Source organism: Pelecanus crispus, chromosome 1, assembly GCF_030463565.1.
Source record: "Pelecanus crispus isolate bPelCri1 chromosome 1, bPelCri1.pri, whole genome shotgun sequence".
Taxonomy (NCBI): Eukaryota; Metazoa; Chordata; class Aves; order Pelecaniformes; family Pelecanidae; genus Pelecanus; species Pelecanus crispus.
In genome coordinates, this window is record NC_134643.1 from 1,537,794 (window position 1) to 1,560,232 (window position 22,439).

At 47.8% G+C, this 22,439-nt stretch overlaps 1 protein-coding gene across 1 annotated transcript in view; it reads left to right on the forward strand.

The window, feature by feature from the left end:
• The window catches only part of AHCYL2 (adenosylhomocysteinase like 2), a 109,828-nt gene extending 89,202 nt beyond the window's left edge, over positions 1–20,626 (forward strand). Inside the window, exons 5-17 of the mRNA XM_075727473.1 lie at positions 160–262; positions 1,191–1,285; positions 7,878–7,984; positions 9,782–9,898; positions 13,821–13,884; positions 15,003–15,091; positions 16,621–16,691; positions 16,827–16,921; positions 17,726–17,824; positions 18,270–18,338; positions 18,424–18,502; positions 19,295–19,415; positions 20,563–20,626. Coding sequence (XP_075583588.1) covers positions 160–262; positions 1,191–1,285; positions 7,878–7,984; positions 9,782–9,898; positions 13,821–13,884; positions 15,003–15,091; positions 16,621–16,691; positions 16,827–16,921; positions 17,726–17,824; positions 18,270–18,338; positions 18,424–18,502; positions 19,295–19,415; positions 20,563–20,626 — 1,173 coding nt within the window. The remainder of the gene's footprint in view (positions 1–159; positions 263–1,190; positions 1,286–7,877; positions 7,985–9,781; positions 9,899–13,820; positions 13,885–15,002; positions 15,092–16,620; positions 16,692–16,826; positions 16,922–17,725; positions 17,825–18,269; positions 18,339–18,423; positions 18,503–19,294; positions 19,416–20,562) is intronic.
• The last annotated feature ends 1,813 nt before the right edge of the window (positions 20,627–22,439 follow it).

Sequence of the window (22,439 nt, forward strand, 5' to 3'; positions counted from 1 at the left end):
ATTGCAAAATTGTTTTCTGTGCGACTCTCTAACAACCCTGATGCTGCTTAAAACCAACTTCAAATACCCCCAAGAAGCTGTCCCATAAATAGCAAATAAAAATCCCAGTTCTATCTTGCTCTTTGCATTGCTCTTTCTGATTTTTTTCTTTAAATCCAGGTCCTAATGGAGACCCTTGGCGCGCTGGGTGCGCAGTGCCGATGGGCTGCGTGCAACATCTACTCTACTCTTAATGAAGTGGCTGCTGCCCTTGCCGAGAGTGGTAGGAAACTTCACCCTCTTTGTTCTTTCTGGTTTTAAAAAGATTTCTTACTGTCCCATCATATTTAGCTCATTTATCATCTCTGATAGTTTTTTCATTCGTTCTCTTCAATTTAGAATAAACCTATAGGAGGTAAACAGCACCAGATCAATTCCTTCCATTGGTCTGAAAATCTTAGAATGATTTTTCTCTGGAGTATAGAAGCATGCAGTACAACTGATGACGATGCACATTATTAGGCATCAGGGCTATGTGAACCTGAAAGTTATTTTGCTAAAAGAAACTAAGCTAAATTTTATCTCAGTTCTATAAATTTGAGTCATAGCTTTGGCTAAAAGGGTTGAAGAGAGGATTATGGGGGGAAGTAATTCACAAAACAGAAGCTGTCCATGTTGCTGCTCACCTGGGAGATTCCTTAATTCAAATCCTGTTTTACCTGGGTAGGGCCAGGGATTTTACCATGAGAGCTGGGAGACCTAGAAGACAAATCCACCAGCTTGCCTGTTACCTGGTCTTGCTCACTGAAGCCAAGTAGTAATTGCTTATGAGTCAGAATACATTCAAGTAAATTTGTGGCTAACATGCCTAACAGGAAGGTAGGACATCTAACTCGCAGCAAAAGTTTGATCTTGCAAATAAATGTTATTGTTGAGAGCATGTTGCCCCCTTGTCTGGTGGCTAGAGCTTTTTCTTGGGCAAAAGGAAGAAATTAGGAAGGCTAAAGCTGACTCCTATGTGTTGCCTTCAGTGTGTGTCTTCAATGTATATCTCTGAAGCTTCTTCTAGAAGGTAGATGTTGAAAAATCAGACTGCAAGCAAGACTGCAGTGGTGTCGGGAGCCTGGTTCATCACACATGGACGTAGGGAGAGCTGATCCCCAAGGGATTTGCTAAGGCTGTGTTAGCACCCGTCTCCCTCTCTGTGCCAGGGTTCCCTGTCTTCGCCTGGAAGGGAGAATCCGAAGACGACTTCTGGTGGTGCATCGATCGCTGCGTCAACGTTGAAGGATGGCAGCCCAACATGGTGAGATGGGGCTGACTGTAAAATGCTCGGCGTGTGTTGAAGCATGGGTAGCTCCCATCTAGCGAGAAGGAAGAGGGTTGAGTGCTGGTCTGTGTTTTCCTCCTGAATTTAGATCTAACTTAGCAGTTAAGGCTTGGTGCTGGCACAGCACTTACCTTCAAAGTGCTTTACAATTAACTACGCAATGCGGGAAGACCTGCAGTCTCACAGGTGTAAAGTCAGGGAGAAGGTGGGTTAACTGACTTTTGCGTGGCTATCCACAGATATCAGTCATGCCTACTGAGCAAAGTTTTAACAGTTTTCTAAATAAGCACGGCTGCGTTAGTGCAAATTTTATAGCGTGCTTAGTTTGCTTCCAGAGTAGCTTGCTACAGTTTACACCAACCTGATTTAATCTAGCCAGTAAAAAACAGAGTCAAAATCAGTGTGTTCTGAAAAGGGGTTGCATCCATTTTACCATATTTGATTAAATTCACAGCTTTGGGTGATGTGATTTTTCTTATCTAGGCAAGGCTTCTGTTGCAGAACAAAAATTAGATTTTAGGTGATGTCCTTCCTGTACAAACACAAAACCTCAGGTAGCCCAACTCCGTACTTTGCTGGTTTATTCTGCCCTTGTTTCTAGGGAAAACACAGAGCCCTGAACTAGGTGAGTGGAATAATTTACAGCTGTCAAATGTGCTCTTTTCGTCATGCTTCCTGACAGATTTTGAGCCCTGGAGCTTATGATCTAAATTAGAAAAAAGTAATCGAATGTGGAAGACAGGCATGTATCTGTATTGTTTGTTTGCCAATATCAGCTTGTTTGAGGTGTTTTTTTTGTCCCTTCCAGTCTACACCTGCTCACTTCCTCGCCGTCACCTTTAAAAAAAATTGTGAATGTCAAAAAATCCACCCCCAAGCTATGAGTCTTGAGTCTAGACATGAGAGCAGCTTTTCTCTTCTTTCTGAGGAATAATTTCCCATCGAAAGTGTCAGTAATTGAAGAAGTCAACGTACCAGAATATGCATATTATGCTTTCCTAGGATCTCTTCAGACTTCTTGATTCTGCAACGTGTCTCTATCCGTCAGTGTATTTTCAGACTTGCTTCTGGAGCACAGAAATAATTGCTAGGGAGCACCAAATGCCTCGGATCTAGCAGCTCCCAAAGATTTGCATGCCAGATTTTGGAGGTCCACGTTTTTCGAGACAAGAAATAGGACGCTGGACACTGGGTGAAGAATAGGCATGGAAAGGGTCTTCTTCATATGATTATTTCAGAAGAGATGAACTGGCAAACTTGGGTGAAGAAAGACAAAATCAGCCTCTCCAGTCCTTCCAGTGCCAGGGCTGAAGCGAGACGGACCTACTCTGCTCCCTGTGCTGATGGCACCTTTTCAGAGCAAGCATCGTATTTCTCTCTTCCATTCTCAAGACTGAGAATTTCCCCCAATATCCTGAATCAGAGAGACACCCCTAGGTTGTAGGACTGAGCCTGAGCTGCTGGTTTCTAACCCGCTCCTCCTGGCAGCCCATCACCTTTGTATAAATCCAAGTCTAACCTCTTTTCACAGAATCACAGAGCAGTTTGGGTTGGAAAGGACCTTAAAGGTCATCTAGTCCAACCCCCCTGCCGTGGGAGGGACACCTTCCACCAGATCAGGTTGCTCAGAGCCCCGTCTAACCTGGCCTTGAACATTTCCAGGGATGGGGCATCCACAACTTGTCTGGGAAACGTGCTCCAGTGTCTCATCACCCTCACAGTAAAGAATTGTCTCTTGTCTTCTCTTCCCATCAACGAAATACCAGCGGTACCTTTCAGCATCGTTGATGATTATTAGTGGTCGTGCAGTGCTTTGAAGATGTTCTGTGCAGTGCTACATGCCACGGTGTGATCAAATGGGAAATTCTCTCTCTGTGAAAAGTATTTTAGTAACGTGCCTATCTCTGTCCAGCATGAAATAATCAGTTTGGACTATTACAAAGTGTGGAGTAATTCTGAGCATAAGTATCCAACTTGTACTTGTTGATCCATCCAACTTTTACTTGTTGGTCCGAGATGGAAGTAGCATGGAAATGCATCTCCATTTCCAGGCTTCTGCATCTTTAAGCTCAAGAAAGAGAAGTGCAATCTCTATTTCTACTTAAGAGAAAGCAAAATGGGTCAAAGAAGTTCAGCAGCTTGCTGTGAGCCACGCTGACTTCATATCAGGGCTTGAGATACACCCCAAGAGTCCTGTTTTGCATTGCTTCGCTGGCCCTCACCGGTCCCGTGTCCAGGTAGGCATTGCAAGGCGTGATGGAGCTGACTTTGTATGTCCCATGCAAATAAATAGGGATGTCTTACAGTCCAGAAATCTGAATATTCAATGTTTGGGCTTCTGTGTGGCCCTACTCCATGGGAACAGTTAGCCACGAATACTGAGAGACTCCAAAAAAAAAGCATTGGGTTTTCTGATGGGAATAGCAGACCTTTAGAGGAGTGCTCTGTCTGGACAGGAATGACTCAGAGGGTTTTTTTCTGAAAAAATACTGAATCTCCAGGGCTGAGGATTTGGTTTCCTTTGCAGCATAAAGTGATCTAGGGCCACGCTGCCACCGGGGCATTTCGATGCCACCCCTGACCATGCCTTCCTGCCACCTCCTTGTGTTTTCACCAGTCATTTTCTGTAGTGCGTTATTTTCAATCACGTCGTTGAGCTTTTCATCGTAGCTAATTTTAATCAGCTTGTTCTTGGCAAGATCAGCCCCACAGCATCGGCTGTTGCCCCAAGAGAGTTGGAAGGGGGATAAGGTGAGACATTCAGTGGCAGAGGGATCTTAGACGGGTTCAAAATGGCACCTTGAGACACCAGTTTCTTTCATGGAAGAGCCAGAGATTTTCTGCTGGAGAAAAAATGAAATGGGAGGACTGAGGGAGTGAGAAGTCACGGCCCTTCTGTGCAGACAGCAATGTGAAATTGGTTACTTGGAGAGAAAAGCACTGAGAGAGGAACACCTACCGAGGGGATACGGATACACCAAATCAGTCAAAAATCATAAAAATTCAGGGTGAGTACTGCTGTGGAGGAGCAGGACTAGCTATCTCCTGGTGCTTGAGTCAGAGGATGGTCCCATCTCCAAAGAGAGAAATGTGATAGGAAGACCTTTTTTTACAGTCGCGACCACTCCAGCATACTCTGCTCCAAGATGAAAGTGCCAAAATCAAGAGGGAGGTTGATGAACCACAGCCGGGAGCATTGGTTTGCAGATCGTGCCTCTCGGTGGGCGTCAGGCAGCAGCACCGGGAGGCAGAGCAAGGCGCACTTCTATAACGGCTGATTTTCTGTACGAAAAACTCTTTGCATGTCAAAGAAAGGCTTTATTTCCCAGAAGGAAAAAAAATCTGCCTGGGAAGAATTCCAGTGAAGGCAGATAACTTGTGTAAAGCTGAGAAAACTGCAGGGATATGGGGCCCGTACCACGGGTTTTGCTGTTGGCCGTTTGGAGCTGCTACACAGAGGTGACCTTCCATCAAAAACTAGTTCCTCCATTGATTTGGTCTGCGTTTTTTTTTTCATCTCCTGCCCTCCTAGGAAAGAGGAAACTGCCAACCCCCAGAATTCTCTCTTAGAAAGAGGATTATGTGCCCTATTAAATGGGGATTAATGAAATGAAGATGTCCTGGGAGCCAGGCTGCTGAATTCCTACCTCAGCTGGCCCAGGAGAGCTTCTCAGCCCATTTAACCCTTACCTGCCTCTGCTTCCCAGCCTGTGAACAGGCGGTGGATCTGGGGCTTCCCTGGAGACTCCAAAGAGTCAGGTCTGCGTGGAAGACACGTGCTCTGCTCTGGCAGGACACCGTGTGTTTTCCAGACGTTCGTGGAGGAGCAGCTGCTACCCACAGCATTCGTCTTCAGTGGGAAATCATGCAATGTAGAGAGAAAAAGTTTGTGATAGCACGTAGCATTTCCAAACAACTCTTTGCCCACGGATGTCGGAGTGGTGGCTCCGTGCAGCCACCACGTTGTGTCATGACGAAGCTCAGGAATGTCATCTTTGTGCCTGCAATGGGGCTTCTGCCACAGGGGCATGGTGGGAGCATTAATTTTTCCTGGGTGGCTGCCGATGCTGGTGGGAGAGCTGCAGACGCGTGTGGCAGAGGGTCCCTGCCGGGCTCCACCGCCAGCCGATGAGCAGAGATGCTTCTGCCCAGGTTTGACATTTGCATTTTAGGACACCTGCACACCACACCAGTAGATCAATAAGGGCTGGCTTGGCAGTCAGAAGTCTTGAACGTTGGTGTAGGGAACATGCAAAGAGGAGGAGGAGGAAGAGGAGGATGCAGTCAGAAGCCTTTGATGTTGGTCTAGGAAACATGCAAAGAGGATGATGATGATGCAGTCAGAAGCCTTTGACGTTGGTGTAGGGAGTATTCAAAGAGGAAGAGGAGGATGATGATGATGGTGATGATGCAGTCAGAAGCCTTTGATGTTGGTGTAAGAAATATGCAAAGACAATGATGGTGATGGTGCAGTCAGAAGCCTTTGATGTTGGTGTAAGGAATATGCAAAGACAGTGATGATGATGGTGATGCAGTCAGAAGTCTTTGACGCTGATGTAGGGAACATGCAAAGAAGAGGAGGATGATGATAACACGGGGCAATGTGCTCTCAGCCAGCCCAGCTAGCACAGGTCCTTGGCACTTCACCTGCCACTCGGTGAAATCTGCTCCCTGTTTTTTCTTGAGTCTGAGTCTAATGGGGGTTGTCACACTTCCCACCTTGCTTGGGCACTGCTTGGGCCACCTGAGGCCACCAGCGTGGCAGGAGGACTCGGGAAATGCATGTGTTCGGGTGTTTTTTCTTTTCCCGTATCTTTTCTTCTTTTCTTCTTTATGGTACTCCAGCGGGTCCCTCTTTGAAGCGTTTAGAGCTCAGCACCCTCCTTGGGTATGGCTGTGTGTTGAGATGTAGGAGGGGATGAGCCAAAGTGGTTGGGGCTGGGGCCATGTTCATTACAAGGAAAGTGTGTATACTGTCCTGGTTTCAGCTGGGATAGAGTTAATTTTCTTCCTAGGAGCAGGCACAGTGCTGTGTTTTGGATTTAGTATGGGAAGAATGTTGATAACACGCTGATGGTTTAGTTGGTGCTGAGTACTGCTTATGCCAGTCAAGGACTCTTCAGCTTCCCATGCTCTGCCAGGGGCACAAGAAACTGGGAGGGGGCACAGCCGGAATAGTTGATCCAAACTGCCCAAAGGGCTATTCCATACCATATGGCGTCATGCTCAGTATAGAAACTGGGGGGGTTGGCCAGGGAGCAGCGATCGCTGCTCAGGAGCTGTCTGGGTATCGGTCAGCGGGTGGTGAGCAATTGCATTGTGCATCACTTGCTTTGGATATTGTTATTATTATTATCATTATTATACTATTATTATCATTACTATTTTACTTTATTTCAGTTATTAAACTGTTCTTATCTCACCCCAGGAGTGTTTCTCACTCTCACTCCTCCGATTCTCTCCCCCATCCCATCGGGGCAGGGGCAGTGAGCGAGCGGCTGCGTGGTGCTGAGCTGCTGGCTGGGGCTACACCACGACAGACACAATGAGACTCCTAATAAATCTCACTAGCAGTGAGATTTGCTGTAATTATCAGAGATTCTGTACTTACAGAGGTAAAAAGCCTTGGCTTAAAGTCTTTGATTATCCTGGTGACACTATAGCACATCACAAAAATACCTGAATAACATCAACCCCTGCAAAGGTGTATCTGGATGTACATGTTAGACTTTTAGCGGTGTTACGACTTTCATGTCCAAAGCCATTACCAGGTATTTCCATATGCTGGATGATTGTAACACCAGCAGAGAACAGATAAGCTCTTAGACATCGATTTTCACTGCAATTTTTAGATTTCTGTGACCAAATTGTTTTCATGTCTGTCCTTTCCGAAGCACTTTTTCAAAGGGCACCTTGACTTGCTTATTGTTAATGTTTTTATTAAAGCAGTAAGTCTCTGGCTTTCTCCACCGCCCTGAAATGTGTCATTAGGAGGAACTGGGTGGCTCAGGAGACTCATGATCTGATAAAGAAGAGTTTTGTACTTCTGAGTTGGAGGTTCAAAGCCAGATGAAACGGGCAGAGACCCGAAGCTGTTGTCTAAAAAAGGTTCAGTGTTTTTAATATGCAGTGGTTTATGATGCAGTTACATTATAATTGGCATTAGTGGCTCTGCACCCTCCTCCTTCTCCATCCTCCTCCTTCTCCATCCTCCTCCATTAGCAGTCATAATAGAAAAGCTGATGACTCTGATGGCTTTTCCATCTGTGCTTCTGGAAGACAGGGAGAGAGGAGCTTCCACAGCAATTTTCCGTGTTTCCCCTGGTCTCATTATCAACATGAAGGTCTGCCGTGTTTGTCTGACCTTTTGCCTTTCCAGCACATTATCAGTGCTCTGAGTAGTCAAGCAGAGTAGTCTCACCTAAGCTGCCATCATGTGGTATTTGAGATGCCAAAACATGGGCTTGATTAGGAATGATTTGAGCGTGTGATTTATCCTTTGTACCTTTTTGGGGTCAGCGGGCCTTCTGGATCTTCAGAGTGGTGACTTTGTGGTTATTTTTTACAGATCTTGGATGACGGAGGTGATCTCACTCATTGGATTTATAAGAAATATCCCAACATGTTTAAGAAGATCAAGGGGATAGTAGAGGAGAGCGTGACTGGTGTCCACAGGTAACGGGACAGGCTGGACTGTGAGCATGGAGACGTTTGGCCAAAAGCATCTTCTGTCTCAGGGCAGTGGTAGCAAAAGTTCCTCAAGCTGTAAGATGCCACAGACACAGCTGAATGTTGAGCCTCCTAATACGTGATCTGTGGTTTTTCTTCAGCATGGGCTTGGCTTTCCCATAAGAACTGTTTTAAATTTCTCATATAGCGAAAGCAATAGACTTGGAACTACTGCTCTGAATTTCAGACGAGGAGTAGAAGCACCTACTGACCATTGCGCGGCTGGAAAAAGCACACAAGGTCTTGTTTTTCCAGCTGGGAAATAGGGGCAATGGTTATCTCACCTCATTTTGCAGGTGAAAAAAGGAAGGGATGAGGGATGTTGCACAAGAAGGGGTGGGCTTTGGAGAAAGTCAAAAGCGTAGTCCTAAACTAAATCTATAGGAAGAAGTGAGATTTGGGAAGAGGAAATGAGTCTCTAGTTGGGGTGGGAGTCCAGAAAGGAAGAACCACAGAGATGCAGCCGTATGACCGAGTGACATCCATCAGGCTGCAGCAGAAGCCAAATTGTGATGGGAGAGGTGGCTCCGGGTTAGGAAGGTATCAGAGGTGCTTTTCCAGTGGCATTAATCATATCAGAGGTGACAGAAAATAGGGGACTGAGGAGAAGAGCAGCAGACTCTGCTTTTTTCTTTATTTTTGCAGGGAGAAAGGCTTGGCTGCAGCTCCTGGAGCTGGCTGAGAGTTTGGCCAGAGGTGCAGGCAGCCTTCGAAACAGGGAAACGAAATATTTGAAACAAGGAAGCGACCGATTCAGGTTTGCAGCCAGTGGGGTCAAGAAAAGGACCTGATAATGTTTTTAGCATCAGGAATCGTTCCCCGTTTGGGCAAAAGAGACGTGCAAAACCAAAGCAATGTCAAAAATTGTTCCCCTCAGTCTCATGCCAGGAGCGAGGTTGTTTTCTGAGGTTGGTGGATGCGTGCGTGCGGGGAACGTGTGCCCCTTCGCTCCAGGGGACAGACAGCGTGGGGACTGAGGCTTCCCAGATGGCAAAGTGAGACCGGGAAGGAACCTGAAGGTGGTCTGTGGAGACTGACCAAGGGAGCAGGTTCTCCTTCCCAAGGTCTGGAGCAGGGAGAGGATTTTCAGATTCTCTTCGTAGCCATATTGTAGCGTTTAGATTCCTTTTCAGTGGTTTCGCTGCTGCCAGTTCAGTCTGCTCTCAGAAGTAGGAGGCCAGGTTGGTGTCTTCCCCACCCTGGTTGCTTCTTGTCCTACATCTTGGTGATGACACTCCGACTGCTGTTCAAATGGATGTTTTGTTGCAGGTGTTGATCGCAGCAGCTTCACATTGCTGTCAGTGTTACCCTTCTGTGGCCATTTCTATTTGCCTTGAGCTGTAAGAGCTTGAGAAATTACAGGAGCTCTCAGCTTACGTTATCTGAAGCAGGATTTGGGGGTTTTGTCCTTTTGAGGACATCAGAGGATGGTCGTAATATCGACAGTTATGAGGCACGTGGAGTCTAGAGCACATTCTGATCTCTGCTATTTGACGTTTTTATGAAATGCCTCTTGCCAACCTGGTAGCTCTTGAGTAGGGGAGGGAAATGGGTGCAAACTTCTGTGGAAGGAAGAGCGCTATTTCTCCTCCTGAAATGAGGAGCTCCTATTAAGAGGTTATCTTTGACCCTCCAGATGGGTACTGCTTACTCCAGCAAAACAAGACCTCAAGAGCACACAGCAGTAGAGTACAGGGAAATATTTTTCCATTGATCATCTGTTTCTTCCTGTATTCATAACAGGCTGTACCAATTGTCCAAAGCGGGGAAGCTCTGCGTCCCAGCCATGAATGTCAACGACTCGGTCACAAAGCAGAAGTTTGACAACCTGTACTGCTGCAGAGAGTCCATCCTGGACGGGTACGTACATGTCCACCCAAACAGGGCCGTGTCCCTTGCTTGTGTTGGACCCACAGGAAACTGGGTCCGTGGGTCTGTCCTACCTGCCGCTTTAGATCATTTTAGATCAGTTGATGTGTCAGAGGAGAACAAAGACCATTTATTACCTCTGGTCCATCCTATTTGTATGGGAATCTGCAAGGATTTTGGGACAGCAGCTATGTCTCTACGGGTCAGAAGGTCTTAAGACTTATTTGTACAATGGTATGTAAAGCTCTACAAATATATTCACACCAGAAAAAAAACATTGAATTTTGTGTTTGTAGGATAATGATCTTGCAGCAAAGATGTTAGCATCTCTAGAAGTCTGGATTCAATATTTTTAACCCAGCTACCTGTATGGATGGAGCACATCACTTAAATTCTGCCTCTGCTCCTCTTTTTGTGGAAAGCACATCTTCTCTTTTCCCAGAGTGTCTGGAAGACACATCAAATATTTTCTTAGCAATAGTGATATAAGACACTTCCCAGTGCCCTTCAAGGAAGCTCACCGAGTCTTTGTGCTCTCAGGATGATGTTGCCTTTCCATGTGTGTAGGTGACTCGCATGCATTTTCCCTTCTCGGTGAGCATGACTGCAGCTGTGTCCAAGCCCTGCAGCTTCTCGTACTTCAGAAGTTCTCACATGGGGCTACAACACAATACTCCTTCCCATCCCTCTTACCTTTGTGGCATCAGGATAAAACCCATCTGTGTCTGTTGCGTGTGTATGAGTCAACCAGCTGCTTCATCACAACATTTTTTGCCTTTCTAGTTTCCCTTTTTTATCCTCCCCTGTGAATATGCAATAAACCGAAAGAAAGAAAATAGAAGAGGTTGTGGTAGACCAAGACTTTATCCCATAACAGTTGCGTGTCCAAAGTGTAGGCTTGAGTCTGAGGATTAAACCCTGTTCTCCAGCTGAGCATAAATAAATAGGTGCAGAAGGTGGGAATGACGGGGTGATGAATGCTTTATCCACCTCTCCCCACCGGGTCCTGCAGGATTGACAGCCACATGCCATACAAGCAAGCAGAAGAGCTTCCCTCTGTGCTGCCTCCCCCCAAAAATCCCAGCAGGCAGACCGTGGGACTGGGAGCAGCTCTGCAGCATCCTGATGGTGCTGTACTTTTTAGGATCAGACGGGAATCAGTCGCTGACGGATACGTGGGCACCGGGAACATGATGTATCTTCTGAGATTGTTGGTCTTGAGATGCAGTGCAAAATACTTGAAGTTGTGATCTAGAGAGAGTGTAAATCTCAGTGGTTTTTTTTTTTTTCCTCTCTCCCTCTCTGTTTTTTCTTTATTTTGATGGAATTGGGTGTCCCTGTCCCCACCACCTCCACCAGCAGATTTTGTCAAAGCCAAGTGAGACTAGGACAACTTTTATTCTTACAGTTCAGATGCTGACATATTGCATCTGGTAGTGGTCCCAGTAGACAAGTAAGCACAGAAGCAAGGACAAATTTGACTTTCTAGACTGGCATTGATGCTGATGAGACAAATACCAGAGGAAGGATTGCCTGCTCTGTGCCAGGTAGCTGTGGTGTGGAGGAGGAACCCTCCATGGAGAAGACAGCCTGCTTCAAGAGAAAAGACTTTTTTCAGGTTGATAACTTGGTATGGCTTGAAGTTTAAACAAGCCTTGAGATCTGCAGTTCTCGGTTCCTTGCCGACGTAGAAATGTCACCTTCTGTTTAATCAAAGTCCATCTGGCAGTGCTATTGGTGTTCAGCTGTGCAATCTGGTAGCACCAGAGGTTCTCAGAGACCCAGTGTAGGCTTCCCTGTTGATGTCGGATTCTACTCTAACATCTTTCTCCCAAATCTTTGTGGGCTACATAGTAGAGTGCCTCATTCGTCGCCTCGGCTTTGAGGTGGTCTTCCTAGTAGAGGTCATCTTGACCGGGAGAAGTAAAGAAGATTCATGTTTGTAAAACCTGTGTGCCCAAATACAGGGGCATGAAGGGGATCTTTAAAATGTGTGCAAGTGCCATATGAGTTAGTGAACCGCCAAGTACGCTTCCCTGGGTGATCCGCTGCACATGCAGTTTCTTCCCCACATTTCCATCACACGTTGTTCTAAAAGACTAAATTTTGGGCTTCTTGTCAAGTCAGCGGTGATGGTATCTGGCTCTTCCATGCCAAGATGTTTTATTACAGAACCTGACACTGCAAACAGCCAGTGTTTTTTTGTCCTTCCTGCCTATCAAAACTGGAAAAGTTCTGTCAAAATCATCAGCTGGTCTCCAACATACGTACAATCTGTGAAGCTGCAGTGTGGAGCCGTGTACTCCAAGATGCAATGTGTCGCTAACTGGGCTTTGCTAGAAGCAATAATGGGAAAAATGGGGGTGGTGAAGCACTGGCACAGGTTGCCCAGAGAGGTGGTAGATGCCCCATCCCTGGAAACGTTGAAGGCCAGGTTGGACGAGGCTCTGAGCAACCTGATCGAGGTGAAGATGTCCCTGCTTATTGCTGGGGCGTTGGACTAGATGACCTCTAAAGGTCCCTTCCAACCCAAACCATTCTGTGATTCTATGAAAACATCTTGACAAAGTAATTCTTCTAATTAAGTAGCCGTTCTTTATTATGGCTGTGCCTCTGCTCTGTGGTCACAGGGTTCAAGATGCACAAGGCGGCCTCTGTCACGGGGGTCAGCTGCCCGGTGAAGAGTTGCCCCCAGATTTTGAGTGTCTGAGGACATGACTTGAAGCTCCGTGTTCCATGTGTAGCAGATGCTGGCAGTGGCTAAGAAACGCTGAAATCTTTAAAATCTTCTTTATCCTGTTGTCTTCAATTGTGATGGATGATGGACCTCATGGGTAGGCAAGTTGGGATTTGAGTTAAGTCTGGCCCAAGCATCTAAAACTGGGCCAAGGGAAATCTGAGCAGAGGTGCAATTAAATCTGCTGTGGTTTTTATCTAAATTCTTTTGGAAATGTAAGGGAATTTCACCTTCCCTGCACTGCTAACCTATTTACTTGTGTGCTAAAAATAGCCTGTAATCTAGGACACTCATAGGGAGAAACCAGAAGGAAACTGAGTGGAAAGGAGAGCTTTACTTGTGGAAAGCACTGGGATTCTGGCAATAAATTACCACTTTCGTGCTTCTTCTGTAGTTATTTCTGTTGGGTATTTTGACTTGAAAAAAATTAAGAAAAAATATTTTTTTAAAAGATTTCTGGAGTACCAAACCAAAGGGATCCAACAACAACAAAAACCACAAAAAAAGGGATCCAAACCCCAAATCCTTCCTCTTTGTTGCATTTCACAGGTAGCACCCACACTTACCAAAGGAAAAAGTCAGGTTTTAGGTGCCTTTTGGGTCCTCTCTGCACCCAGAATTGCTGTGTGTCCTCAGAGATCCAGGATACAACCATGGTTTTTAGGAGGAGCAAACTGAAAAGGACCGCCGTCTTTCACAGCATCGTCAGTGGAACATCATAGAATCATAGAATGGTTTGGGTTGGAAGGGACCTTAAAGATCATCTCGTCCAGCCCCCTGCCATGCGCAGGGACATCTTCCACCAGATCAGGGTGCTCACAGCCCCGTCCAACCTGACCTGGGATGTTTCCAGGGATGGGGCATCCACAGCTTCTCTGGGCAACCTGCTCCAGTGTCTCACCACCCTCATAGTGAAGAATTTCTTCCTGATATCTAATCTAAATCTCCCCTCTTTTAGTTTAAAGCCATTACCCCTCGTCCTATCACTACATGCCCTTGTAAAAAGTCCCTCTCCAGCTTTCTTGTAGGCCCCCTTCATGTACTGGAAGGCCACAATACATTAAGAAAAAATTTATTTTTTCTTCTCTTCTCCAGGCTGAACAACCCCAACTCTCTCATCCTGTAAGAACAGACCTTACTGCTGTTCTTTAATTTTTTTTTTTTCTTTTTCCTTAGCCTTAAAAGGACAACAGACATGATGTTTGGAGGAAAGCAAGTAGTGGTTTGCGGCTACGGGGAGGTAAGGGGTTCGTATTTTACACGCGGGTTCTGCTTGTAGAATCAGCACGTCCTTTGCATGGCTTTATCCGATGGGGCTTTTCTGTCCTCGTGGCTTTTCTCTGCATCTGCAGGTTATCTTCAAACCTGGCGGGTTTGCCAAAACTGAAGATTTTCTTGATTTCCACTATATTTCTTTAGTATTAAACAGATACCAAACCTGAATCTTGAAAGACATGAGTATTCTGAATATCTTTAATATTTGAATATTGACATATCCAGATAGTAATATATCATATATTAATATTATATTTTATATTTATATTACATATTATATTCTTTTGAATATAACATTAAAATACTGGGTTCTGCAGATGTACTGTGCAGCCACAGCGTTGCATGCTGAAGCGTGGTCGAGAAAGATAAGTTAATCTTGACTTACCCCTGTGCTTTCACCCCCAAACGGAGGAATCCTCTCTCGAGGCGAGACTGGGATATTCACCCTTCGGCAGTTCTTGTTGGGACCAGTTAACACCAGTTACAGCGGGCTGTGCTGTGGGTGCTGTAGTGGGACTGGGTTTTATTTTCCAAAGAGCTGAAATGGGACAATTTTCTCACGTGTGATCGCATTTTTTGGGAACCTTTGGTCATTTAACCGTTCTCCTGAAATCCCCCTGCGAGCTGTACCGTGTGCGCTGTGTTAAAGCTTGTTAACCCTTGGAGATTAAACCGTTAAGCTTCCTAAATAGAGTAAAGGTTACAAGAGACTCCTAAACTTTCCCTGAGATAAGTGTAATCTCTCGTTATCGTGGTGCTTTCTAGATACCAGGGTGTTTTGGGGGGAAAAAGAACTCCCTGGGACCAAAATCAACAGCACTTTTATATTTTTTTTTAGTGCCTCTCTTAGCTAAGCTGGGCCTGACTCAGGTCCTAGATTACTCCAAATCCAGGAATTTCACGCACCCAACAATTGAATATACGCAACCGGCGTTGCTAAGAGGGTTGCAAGGGCTCCTGGGGCTGCAGAGGAGACGCCTGGAGTTGTACGTTCCCTATAAGCTTCCCACAGCCGTATTGATGCTCGGCGTCTCCCGAGCTCTCGGCATCTCACTCTTCCTCTGTGCTCTTCTCCCTCCCCAGGTTGGAAAGGGTTGCTGTGCTGCTTTGAAGGCCATGGGCTCCATAGTGTACGTGACAGAGATCGATCCGATCTGTGCCCTCCAGGCCTGGTAAGCAGTCGCACCGAGCCCGGCTTCTTCTTTAGGCTTTTTTTTTTTTCCCCCCCCAGGAAAACCATGGCCAGAAACCACTCGGCAGTGGTCCCTTGCGAGAGGGATGCTGGTGAGGGCTTCGTGGCTTCTCTGCACCCTCGGAGGGACCCACAGCTCTCTCCTACGGCCAGAAAAGGGTCCCTGCACTAAAGCATCGCCCAGTTTATCTGTATCCCACGTGCCAGCTCATGTAATCATAACCACAGTGGCCAAGAGTTTAACGATATGGCTTGAAATAAGAGTTTAATGACGTGGTTTGAAAGGATGTTGGGAGTGAACTGCGACCTTTGGAGTGCAAACTCGGGCTTTAGTGTGCTGTGCACACACCTCACCCGAGGGATATTTTGGTTGCTGTGATCACTCGCCCCTCACAAACCTCTCCTCACTAATGCCGGTACCCTGACGCAGGGCTGAAAGCACACGGCTGTCCCCTCGCACGGGCACGTTGCAATTATACCCGACCTCGTTTCCTCCAAGTAAAGGTTGTTTTGGTGCAGAGATGCTGCTTCTGCATCCCAAGGTGCGAGATGGGATGTGACTACGAAAGCAGAGTCCCAAAAACACCCGGAGCCTTATTAAACCTGCAGCCTCTTCCTAACAGCAAGCTTTCAAAGGGCTATCGCGGTGAGAACACTAATGAGCCCTCCTTAATTAGCAGAGCTGATCGACTTTCAGTTTGCTTTGCAACCTTCACAAGCGGCACATCCAGCACGCTCATCCTTAATTGTGAATTTGGTCGTTTGCAGCAACTCCTTCCCTGACTCTGCACAAGGCAGCACCGTGCAGCCCTTGTCGTGAGGAGTTTGCAGTGGGGGGGGGGGGAACCAGCAAATGGGACATACAGCAGAAAAAAATTACTTTTTTTTTATAGTAACTACAATTTTGCAGCTTGTAAGAGTCACAGAAATAAGTTCTCAGGAGGACTGTCAAAAAATCCTGCCCTTGTTATCCAATGTGCTGAATACACCTTGCTCGGTGAAGTCAGGAAAGACTTGCTGAGTGCTCAGCACTCCTAAGGATCGTGTAGGTGCCTAAATATGGATTGCAAGGTTAATGATAGACATCTGTGGGCTTGGGGTGTTTGGGTTTTTTTTTTTTAGATGATCTAAATCCATATCAGAAAGGATTCTGCAGCAGGAGGGCGTATCTGCGTCTTCTGGATGTACTGTGCAGGAGTAGCAGCTTTAAAAAAGCCGTCTCGATTGAAAATTGAGATTTGCAGATGCGGAGGCCCTGACAGAAAATGTGAAACCCCCAAAATCTCTTTTTACTTCTCCCCACAACAGTCCCAAATCCTCCAGGTTGCCTCCAGAAACCCTCCTGATGGCTTGGGGTGCGTGGCCCTTCGCACGCTGCCTTGCTGTTTTTCCAGTCTGGCATTAGAAAGTTAAAATGAATATCTGAGAATCACTTGATGGGGTTTTTTTTCTATTTTTGGCATGTTTTTGCTGCTTCTCAGACTACTTTTTTCCTCCCTCTCCTCTTAGCATGGATGGATTCCGGCTCGTGAAACTCAATGAAGTCATCAGACAAGTTGACATCGTCATCACCTGCACAGGTACGCGGTCCCAGAGGCAGGACGGGTCGTCAGGGATGCACATCCCATAATGTGGTCCATCTTTTTCCAAAGGAAAAGGCAAAAAGGTGGGGAAAGTAAACATGGGTATTGATTACGGATATTGCCCTCTGGCAGGCAACAAGAACGTGGTGACCAGGGAACACCTGGATCGGATGAAGAACAGCTGCATCGTCTGCAACATGGGGCACTCCAACACCGAGATCGACGTGGTGAGCGCAGGGACGTGCGTCGGGAGCAGGGACGGCACGGGGTGGGGTGAAGGTGCTTTCGGGACCTTTCGGCAGCCCTGTCCGACCCGTGCTGCTTTAGCAAGCAGCTGGGAGGAGGTAAAATAATCCATCGCTCCCCGTGGCTCAGCAGACACTGTCAGATACGGCGGCGTCATTCCTGCGATCCCAAAGGATGCCAGCGAGCCGGACAAATTGCTCCGGCTTCCAGCGTAGTGTCTGGTATTCACCAGCGTCATTCCTTCCCCTAGAGAGTCAGTGAATGACCCTCTCCAGCCCAGTCCCTCTCCTTTTGTGTTATTATACCATTAAGACCCAGCCAAGAGTTCAGCTTGGTGCAACACGGCACCCTCAACCCCGCTGCGCTTTACCGAACGGCGCTGAAATCTGCTCATCTGTGCTTAGAGATGAGCAGAAAAGGAGAGGAGTCTTGTCTGAAGGTCAGTGGAGAATTTCTCGGCCAAACCCGTGGGTTTAAAGCCATTTTCTGTGCTGGAAAGAAGTGACCGCAGCCATATCACAGTTTAGTTGGTGACCGTGAATCCTCTTCAGCCAGAAGAGCTTGAAGAAGAGTTGTTGCTGGAGCTTTGATGTATTGTAATCATAAAAATAGTTCCAGGTTATGATTCATAAAGGTTTCATTGGTCTGGGACTGCGACCAGACCCAAAGGAAACTATAAGCCCAGGACAATGTCGGCGAGTTGCTTCCTCTTTTCATTCCTATTACGTAGCTTCTGGGTTTTGATCTTTTGTCAGTGCTTTAACTATTTTAACGCTGTGTTTCAGGCAAGCCTGCGTACACCCGAGCTGACCTGGGAGAGGGTGAGGTCCCAGGTGGACCATGTCATCTGGCCAGACGGGAAGAGAATAGTCCTTCTGGCGGAGGTGAGTTGCAGGCAAAGGAGCAGGAATTGCAACCTGTTCTCTGCTGGCGGAGGAAGAAAACAAGGGCTGGATGAGCAGTGGAGCCCGAAGCATGTCCAGAAATCACCTCCTTGGGCCTCAGCAGCTCAATAGTCCCTCTGGTTGAAAGGCTTGGGTGTGTAACCCTGGTTTGGCCCGTGAGTTACTGGAACGCAGAAAAGCTCCTGTGGTATTCTTTATCCCACTCCAGGGTATCTCCCACAGGGTATTTTATCAGATTTTTTTTCACTTCTAAATCGTTTTACTGAGTTATCAGGGCAACCAGTAGCTTGGGATTCACATACGTGTGGTAAATGGTGTTTCCTCCCAGAAGGGACGCATTTCACTGGTGGTTCTCGTACCTTCTGTGGGGTTGTGAACCGGTTTTGGTGCCGTCTTGAGATAACAACCAGTTTTTGCTTCCCAGGGCCGCCTGCTGAACCTGAGCTGCTCCACCGTCCCCACCTTTGTCTTGTCCATCACTGCCACCACGCAGGCGAGTAGGGTTTGGGCTGAGCCGAAAGCAGCGTCTGGCTCCATAGCGGGCAGCAGTTACTTACCTAAGCCTCTTCTCCATCTAGGCTTTGGCTTTGATAGAGCTGTACAATGCTCCCGAAGGCCGCTACAAGCAAGACGTGTACTTGCTGCCTAAGAAAATGGGTAAAGAAGTACTCGTTTCCTTCTCTTTTTTTTGGTTTTGAGATTGAACAGATGGGAGGTTTTGCTGTGCTGGGCTGAGGACGGCAGGGCATCGCAGCCTCCTGGGCTCTCTTGCTTGCTTCCCTGCCAACCTCAGGGTCTTCCAGCAAGTTCTTCCCACTGGGTCTGGGCTCTTCGCTAAATTGGACCTGTTGTTTCTCCGTCCCACCTGGGGAAAACAGGCTGACGCTCTTGGCTGACCTCAGGCGTCCATCTGCACTGATGCAGGGGGTTTTCACGTAGGGCTTCTGCCAGCAGAGCTGCCTTCGTTGGCCGCGAAGAAACGTCGTCCCTGACCAACAGCTCTGCCAGCAGAACCCCCTCCTGAGGACACAAGCTATACTGACCACGCTTTTGCTGCAAAACTGGACTTCTTTGTCTTAATTGTGTTTTTTGAGACCAGGTGCAGCTTGTCCCTAGCTTGGGCGTTAGGTGTCACCTACCAGAAATGTCCAGTGGCTCCTGCATCAGGAGAGCATCCAAGCTTGCCCAAGGGTACGGCGTAACACAGCAGCAGACCCGGGAGTCCTGCTAGAAGGGTATTTCAGAGAAAGGTTTGGTTTTCCCCTCTAACTCAAAACAGATGAGAGCCTCGGTTTTCCCCATTCAGTGTGAAAAGCAGTCCTGCAATTTAGCAGCAAAGGCGTGAGGAGTGATGCCCTTCCCAGCTGGGCCTTTAGGGACCTGGTGCGCAGCAGGAGGGGACTCGTTGCCTTCCCCTTCCCCTGCTAACGAGGCTTGAAATCGTTTCAGATGAGTACGTGGCAAGCCTTCACCTCCCAACGTTCGATGCCCACCTGACAGAACTAACGGATGAACAAGCAAAATACCTGGGGCTGAATAAGAACGGACCTTTCAAACCAAACTACTACAGGTGCTGCTCCTCAACCTCTCTCTTCCATGCCATGAGTGTGGGGTACACGTGCGGAGGGGGACGGGGTTTCATCCCACTGCTCCCCTGAGAAGATATCACGGGCTTTTTGATAATTCCCATCGCCATGTAGAAGGTGGTCTGGCCAGGAAGGGGATGGCGTGGTTGGAGCCGTGACGCAGAGCGCTTGGCAGGACACAAGCCCTTTGTATCTGGCAGCAGCTGTCACCCAGACGTGGCAAATGGCAGAGCGATGCCATCTGGCCAACTCGGATGACAGCTTTATTTTTAAAGTTTGACGAAGGATGAGATGGCGCAGAGCAGCGTTCGCCCCTCGCGCTGGGGACTGCTCGGGCGGGCTCGGCTCGATGGCTTTCTTCCCCCAGCACGGGCTGTGCTGATCCCCCCAAAATAATAATAATTTTCAATATGAGCCCCTGGATTGGTTCCCTTTCCAGGCTCATGTTTGTAGCCAACACTGCAACGCATTTTTTACCGTGAAAATGAAATGGCTTTGCACAAACACAGATCAGGGCGGGGGTTGAAGCCTCAATCCTTTTCTTGCAGGAAAAGGCATTGTCTTGGCGCGCAGGTCTTCAGCGCTCACCTGAGAGCAACGCCGCACCAAAATGCTCCAGTTTGGGGGTTCAGTGGGGTTTTTCCAGATCCTGAGCTTTTTTGTTCTTGCCCCATTCTACATGCAAGATTTTATTTCTTCTGGTTCAATTTTCTTTGCCCCGTTTCGGTGTCTGGCTGTAGTCCCGACCTTGCAGGGAGTGTGTTTGTCCCAAGCGCAGAGAAGTCAGGATAAGTAGAAGGTCACGGCAAATTCTCTGCAAATTCCCTGGCTCAAACATCCCCCACGCACCGTGGGCTGGAGATGTACTCGGACAGCTTTGGCTTGGTGTCCTGCGGGAATTTAAGCCTCCAGATACAAAAGGCAAAGATTCAAGTTTTCCAAAGTTCCTTATTTTGATGTGGAGGTGCGTAGGACGGGAGGTGAGAGGAGATCTCCAGGTGCACATAGCCTCTTTTTTTGGATATAACAGGCAATTAGACTTCATCCCTGTGCAGTTCAACAGCTTGTTTCGTTAAAGCACGCACTTCCTTACATGTAGCTTTGTTTGCGATATGAATTATCTGCTTTTAGTTCCCAGTCTAACAGGAGCCTTCCGGATAAATTCAGCCAGTTTGAGCCAGGCTTTGGTGTTTAAGGCGTTTGCTCTTGCACCTTCAGTGCATCCTCCCCGGTTTCTGAGCCAACGTTGCTGCAAACCAGCAAGGCTCAGTCCCTGAATCAATCGGGCGCTGTTGAATTTTCCCCTTCCCGTACTCAAAGCGAGAGGCAGCATTCAAGCAGCGAGGGCAGGCAGCTAAATATAATGTGGTATTTGTGGGGGAGGAGATGAGGACTGGGCCCCTTTCAAAATAATTTCTTCTCTTGGTGTCTACCCCTCCCAAAATACACCTTGTTGATGCTGGGGGAGCTTCGCATCTCTTCCCCAGCAGCTCGCCAAAACCTTGTTTTCTCTTCTTTTCCCCAGATATTAAGTTCCTGCTGCTGTATCCCAGAGAATCGCGAGGAACAAGAACCCAAGTTTTTTCTCGACTACTGTACAGGATGAAACAGCGCAAGCTTTCTAAGTTAGAGCCGGGCTTGCTCACATAGTAGACAGTGTGTTTAGGTTATTTATTTATTAAATTAGAATACTGTACATGCGGCCTCTGCCACTGGTGTTCGTACTGCCGCTGGACTGGGAGACGGTGGATTCCTTTCCGTTTGTTTCATTTTTCTCTTTGGGTTGTTCTTTTTCGGGGCTGGGAAGATGGGGGGAGGCGAGGAAGAAGCTGGTGGAATCGAATCGCTGCGATGTACTTGGAATAGGCCGTTATCACCGTTCATCCGACACGCACGACGGGAGCCGTGGGATCCAGCTTCGAGGTTCGCACGTTGCTTTTGGTTTCCTTCGCATCCCAGCGCTTCTTCCAGCGGAGCAGGATCCCGGCAGCCGTGAGAGCCGGCCGGAGGGCGGCCGGGTTTGTATTTCTCATGCCATTTGACAACGCAGCTAAAAAACCTCGTTTGCTCCAGGCGCTGCCGACCAGCCGGGTGCCGCCTTGGCAGCGAAGCGGTAAATCTCGCCGGTGCTTGCTGGAGAAACCTCTCGTAATTCTGCCGAACTGCCCGAGGGACAGTTCTGCCGGCAAGTCGGTGAACTTCGCCTTAGCACTGCTGAAAGCTGTAACGAAGGGTCCGGTCGTTAGCGTCAGCCTGGGCTAGCGCGCGGTAGGAGCCGGGAGGGCAGAGCGGTGCCCGCTCGGAGGCAGACCCTCACGGACGTGGTGGTGGTGGGGTAGGACCCACCACCGCTCCCTTCTTCGCAGCTCCGCGGTATTTTCCTGCTGCTTACGTTACGAGTGCCAACCTCCTACGGTTCAACCAAAGTCATGTTCCCGGTGGGGCGACGGGGCAGCCTTGCCTGCCCGCGCTGGTGGAAGAGCCTCGCGACCTCGCCGACAAAATGCTGCTCACGTGTCGGGGAGCTCTTCCAAACCCAAGCGGAGCTCGTCGGCCATCCCGGCTGGGAGGACCCGTGTCCACGCGAGGTCTTTCTCCAACTGAATTTCAGTCCTCGTTAGAAATCTTTGGAGTTTTATTTTCTAGTAATATTTGTATGATGAAATCTGGAAATCCCCTTTGAGTGTGAGAGACATACGCCAGAGTAATCCCCACCCCCATTTTGTGCACGGGGAAGAGTTTAGCATCACTAAAAGCCTTCAATCACCTCAAATCTTGATGCATCAGAGCCGATGGAGAACAAATTTGCCATAGTTACTTGTTTTAGCCCAGGATGTCCCCGCCTGAACGCTGCGGACAGCACGGCACGCTGACCAAGGTGACTTTCCAAGTCTCCATGTCTCATCGGAGTCACTTTTATGGTTCACATGGAGAACATGATCCTTCTAAAGTAAAATTGCCCGACCCCGTGAGCTCAAAAGCCTTTATCCTGTGGTTGCTGCTTTGGT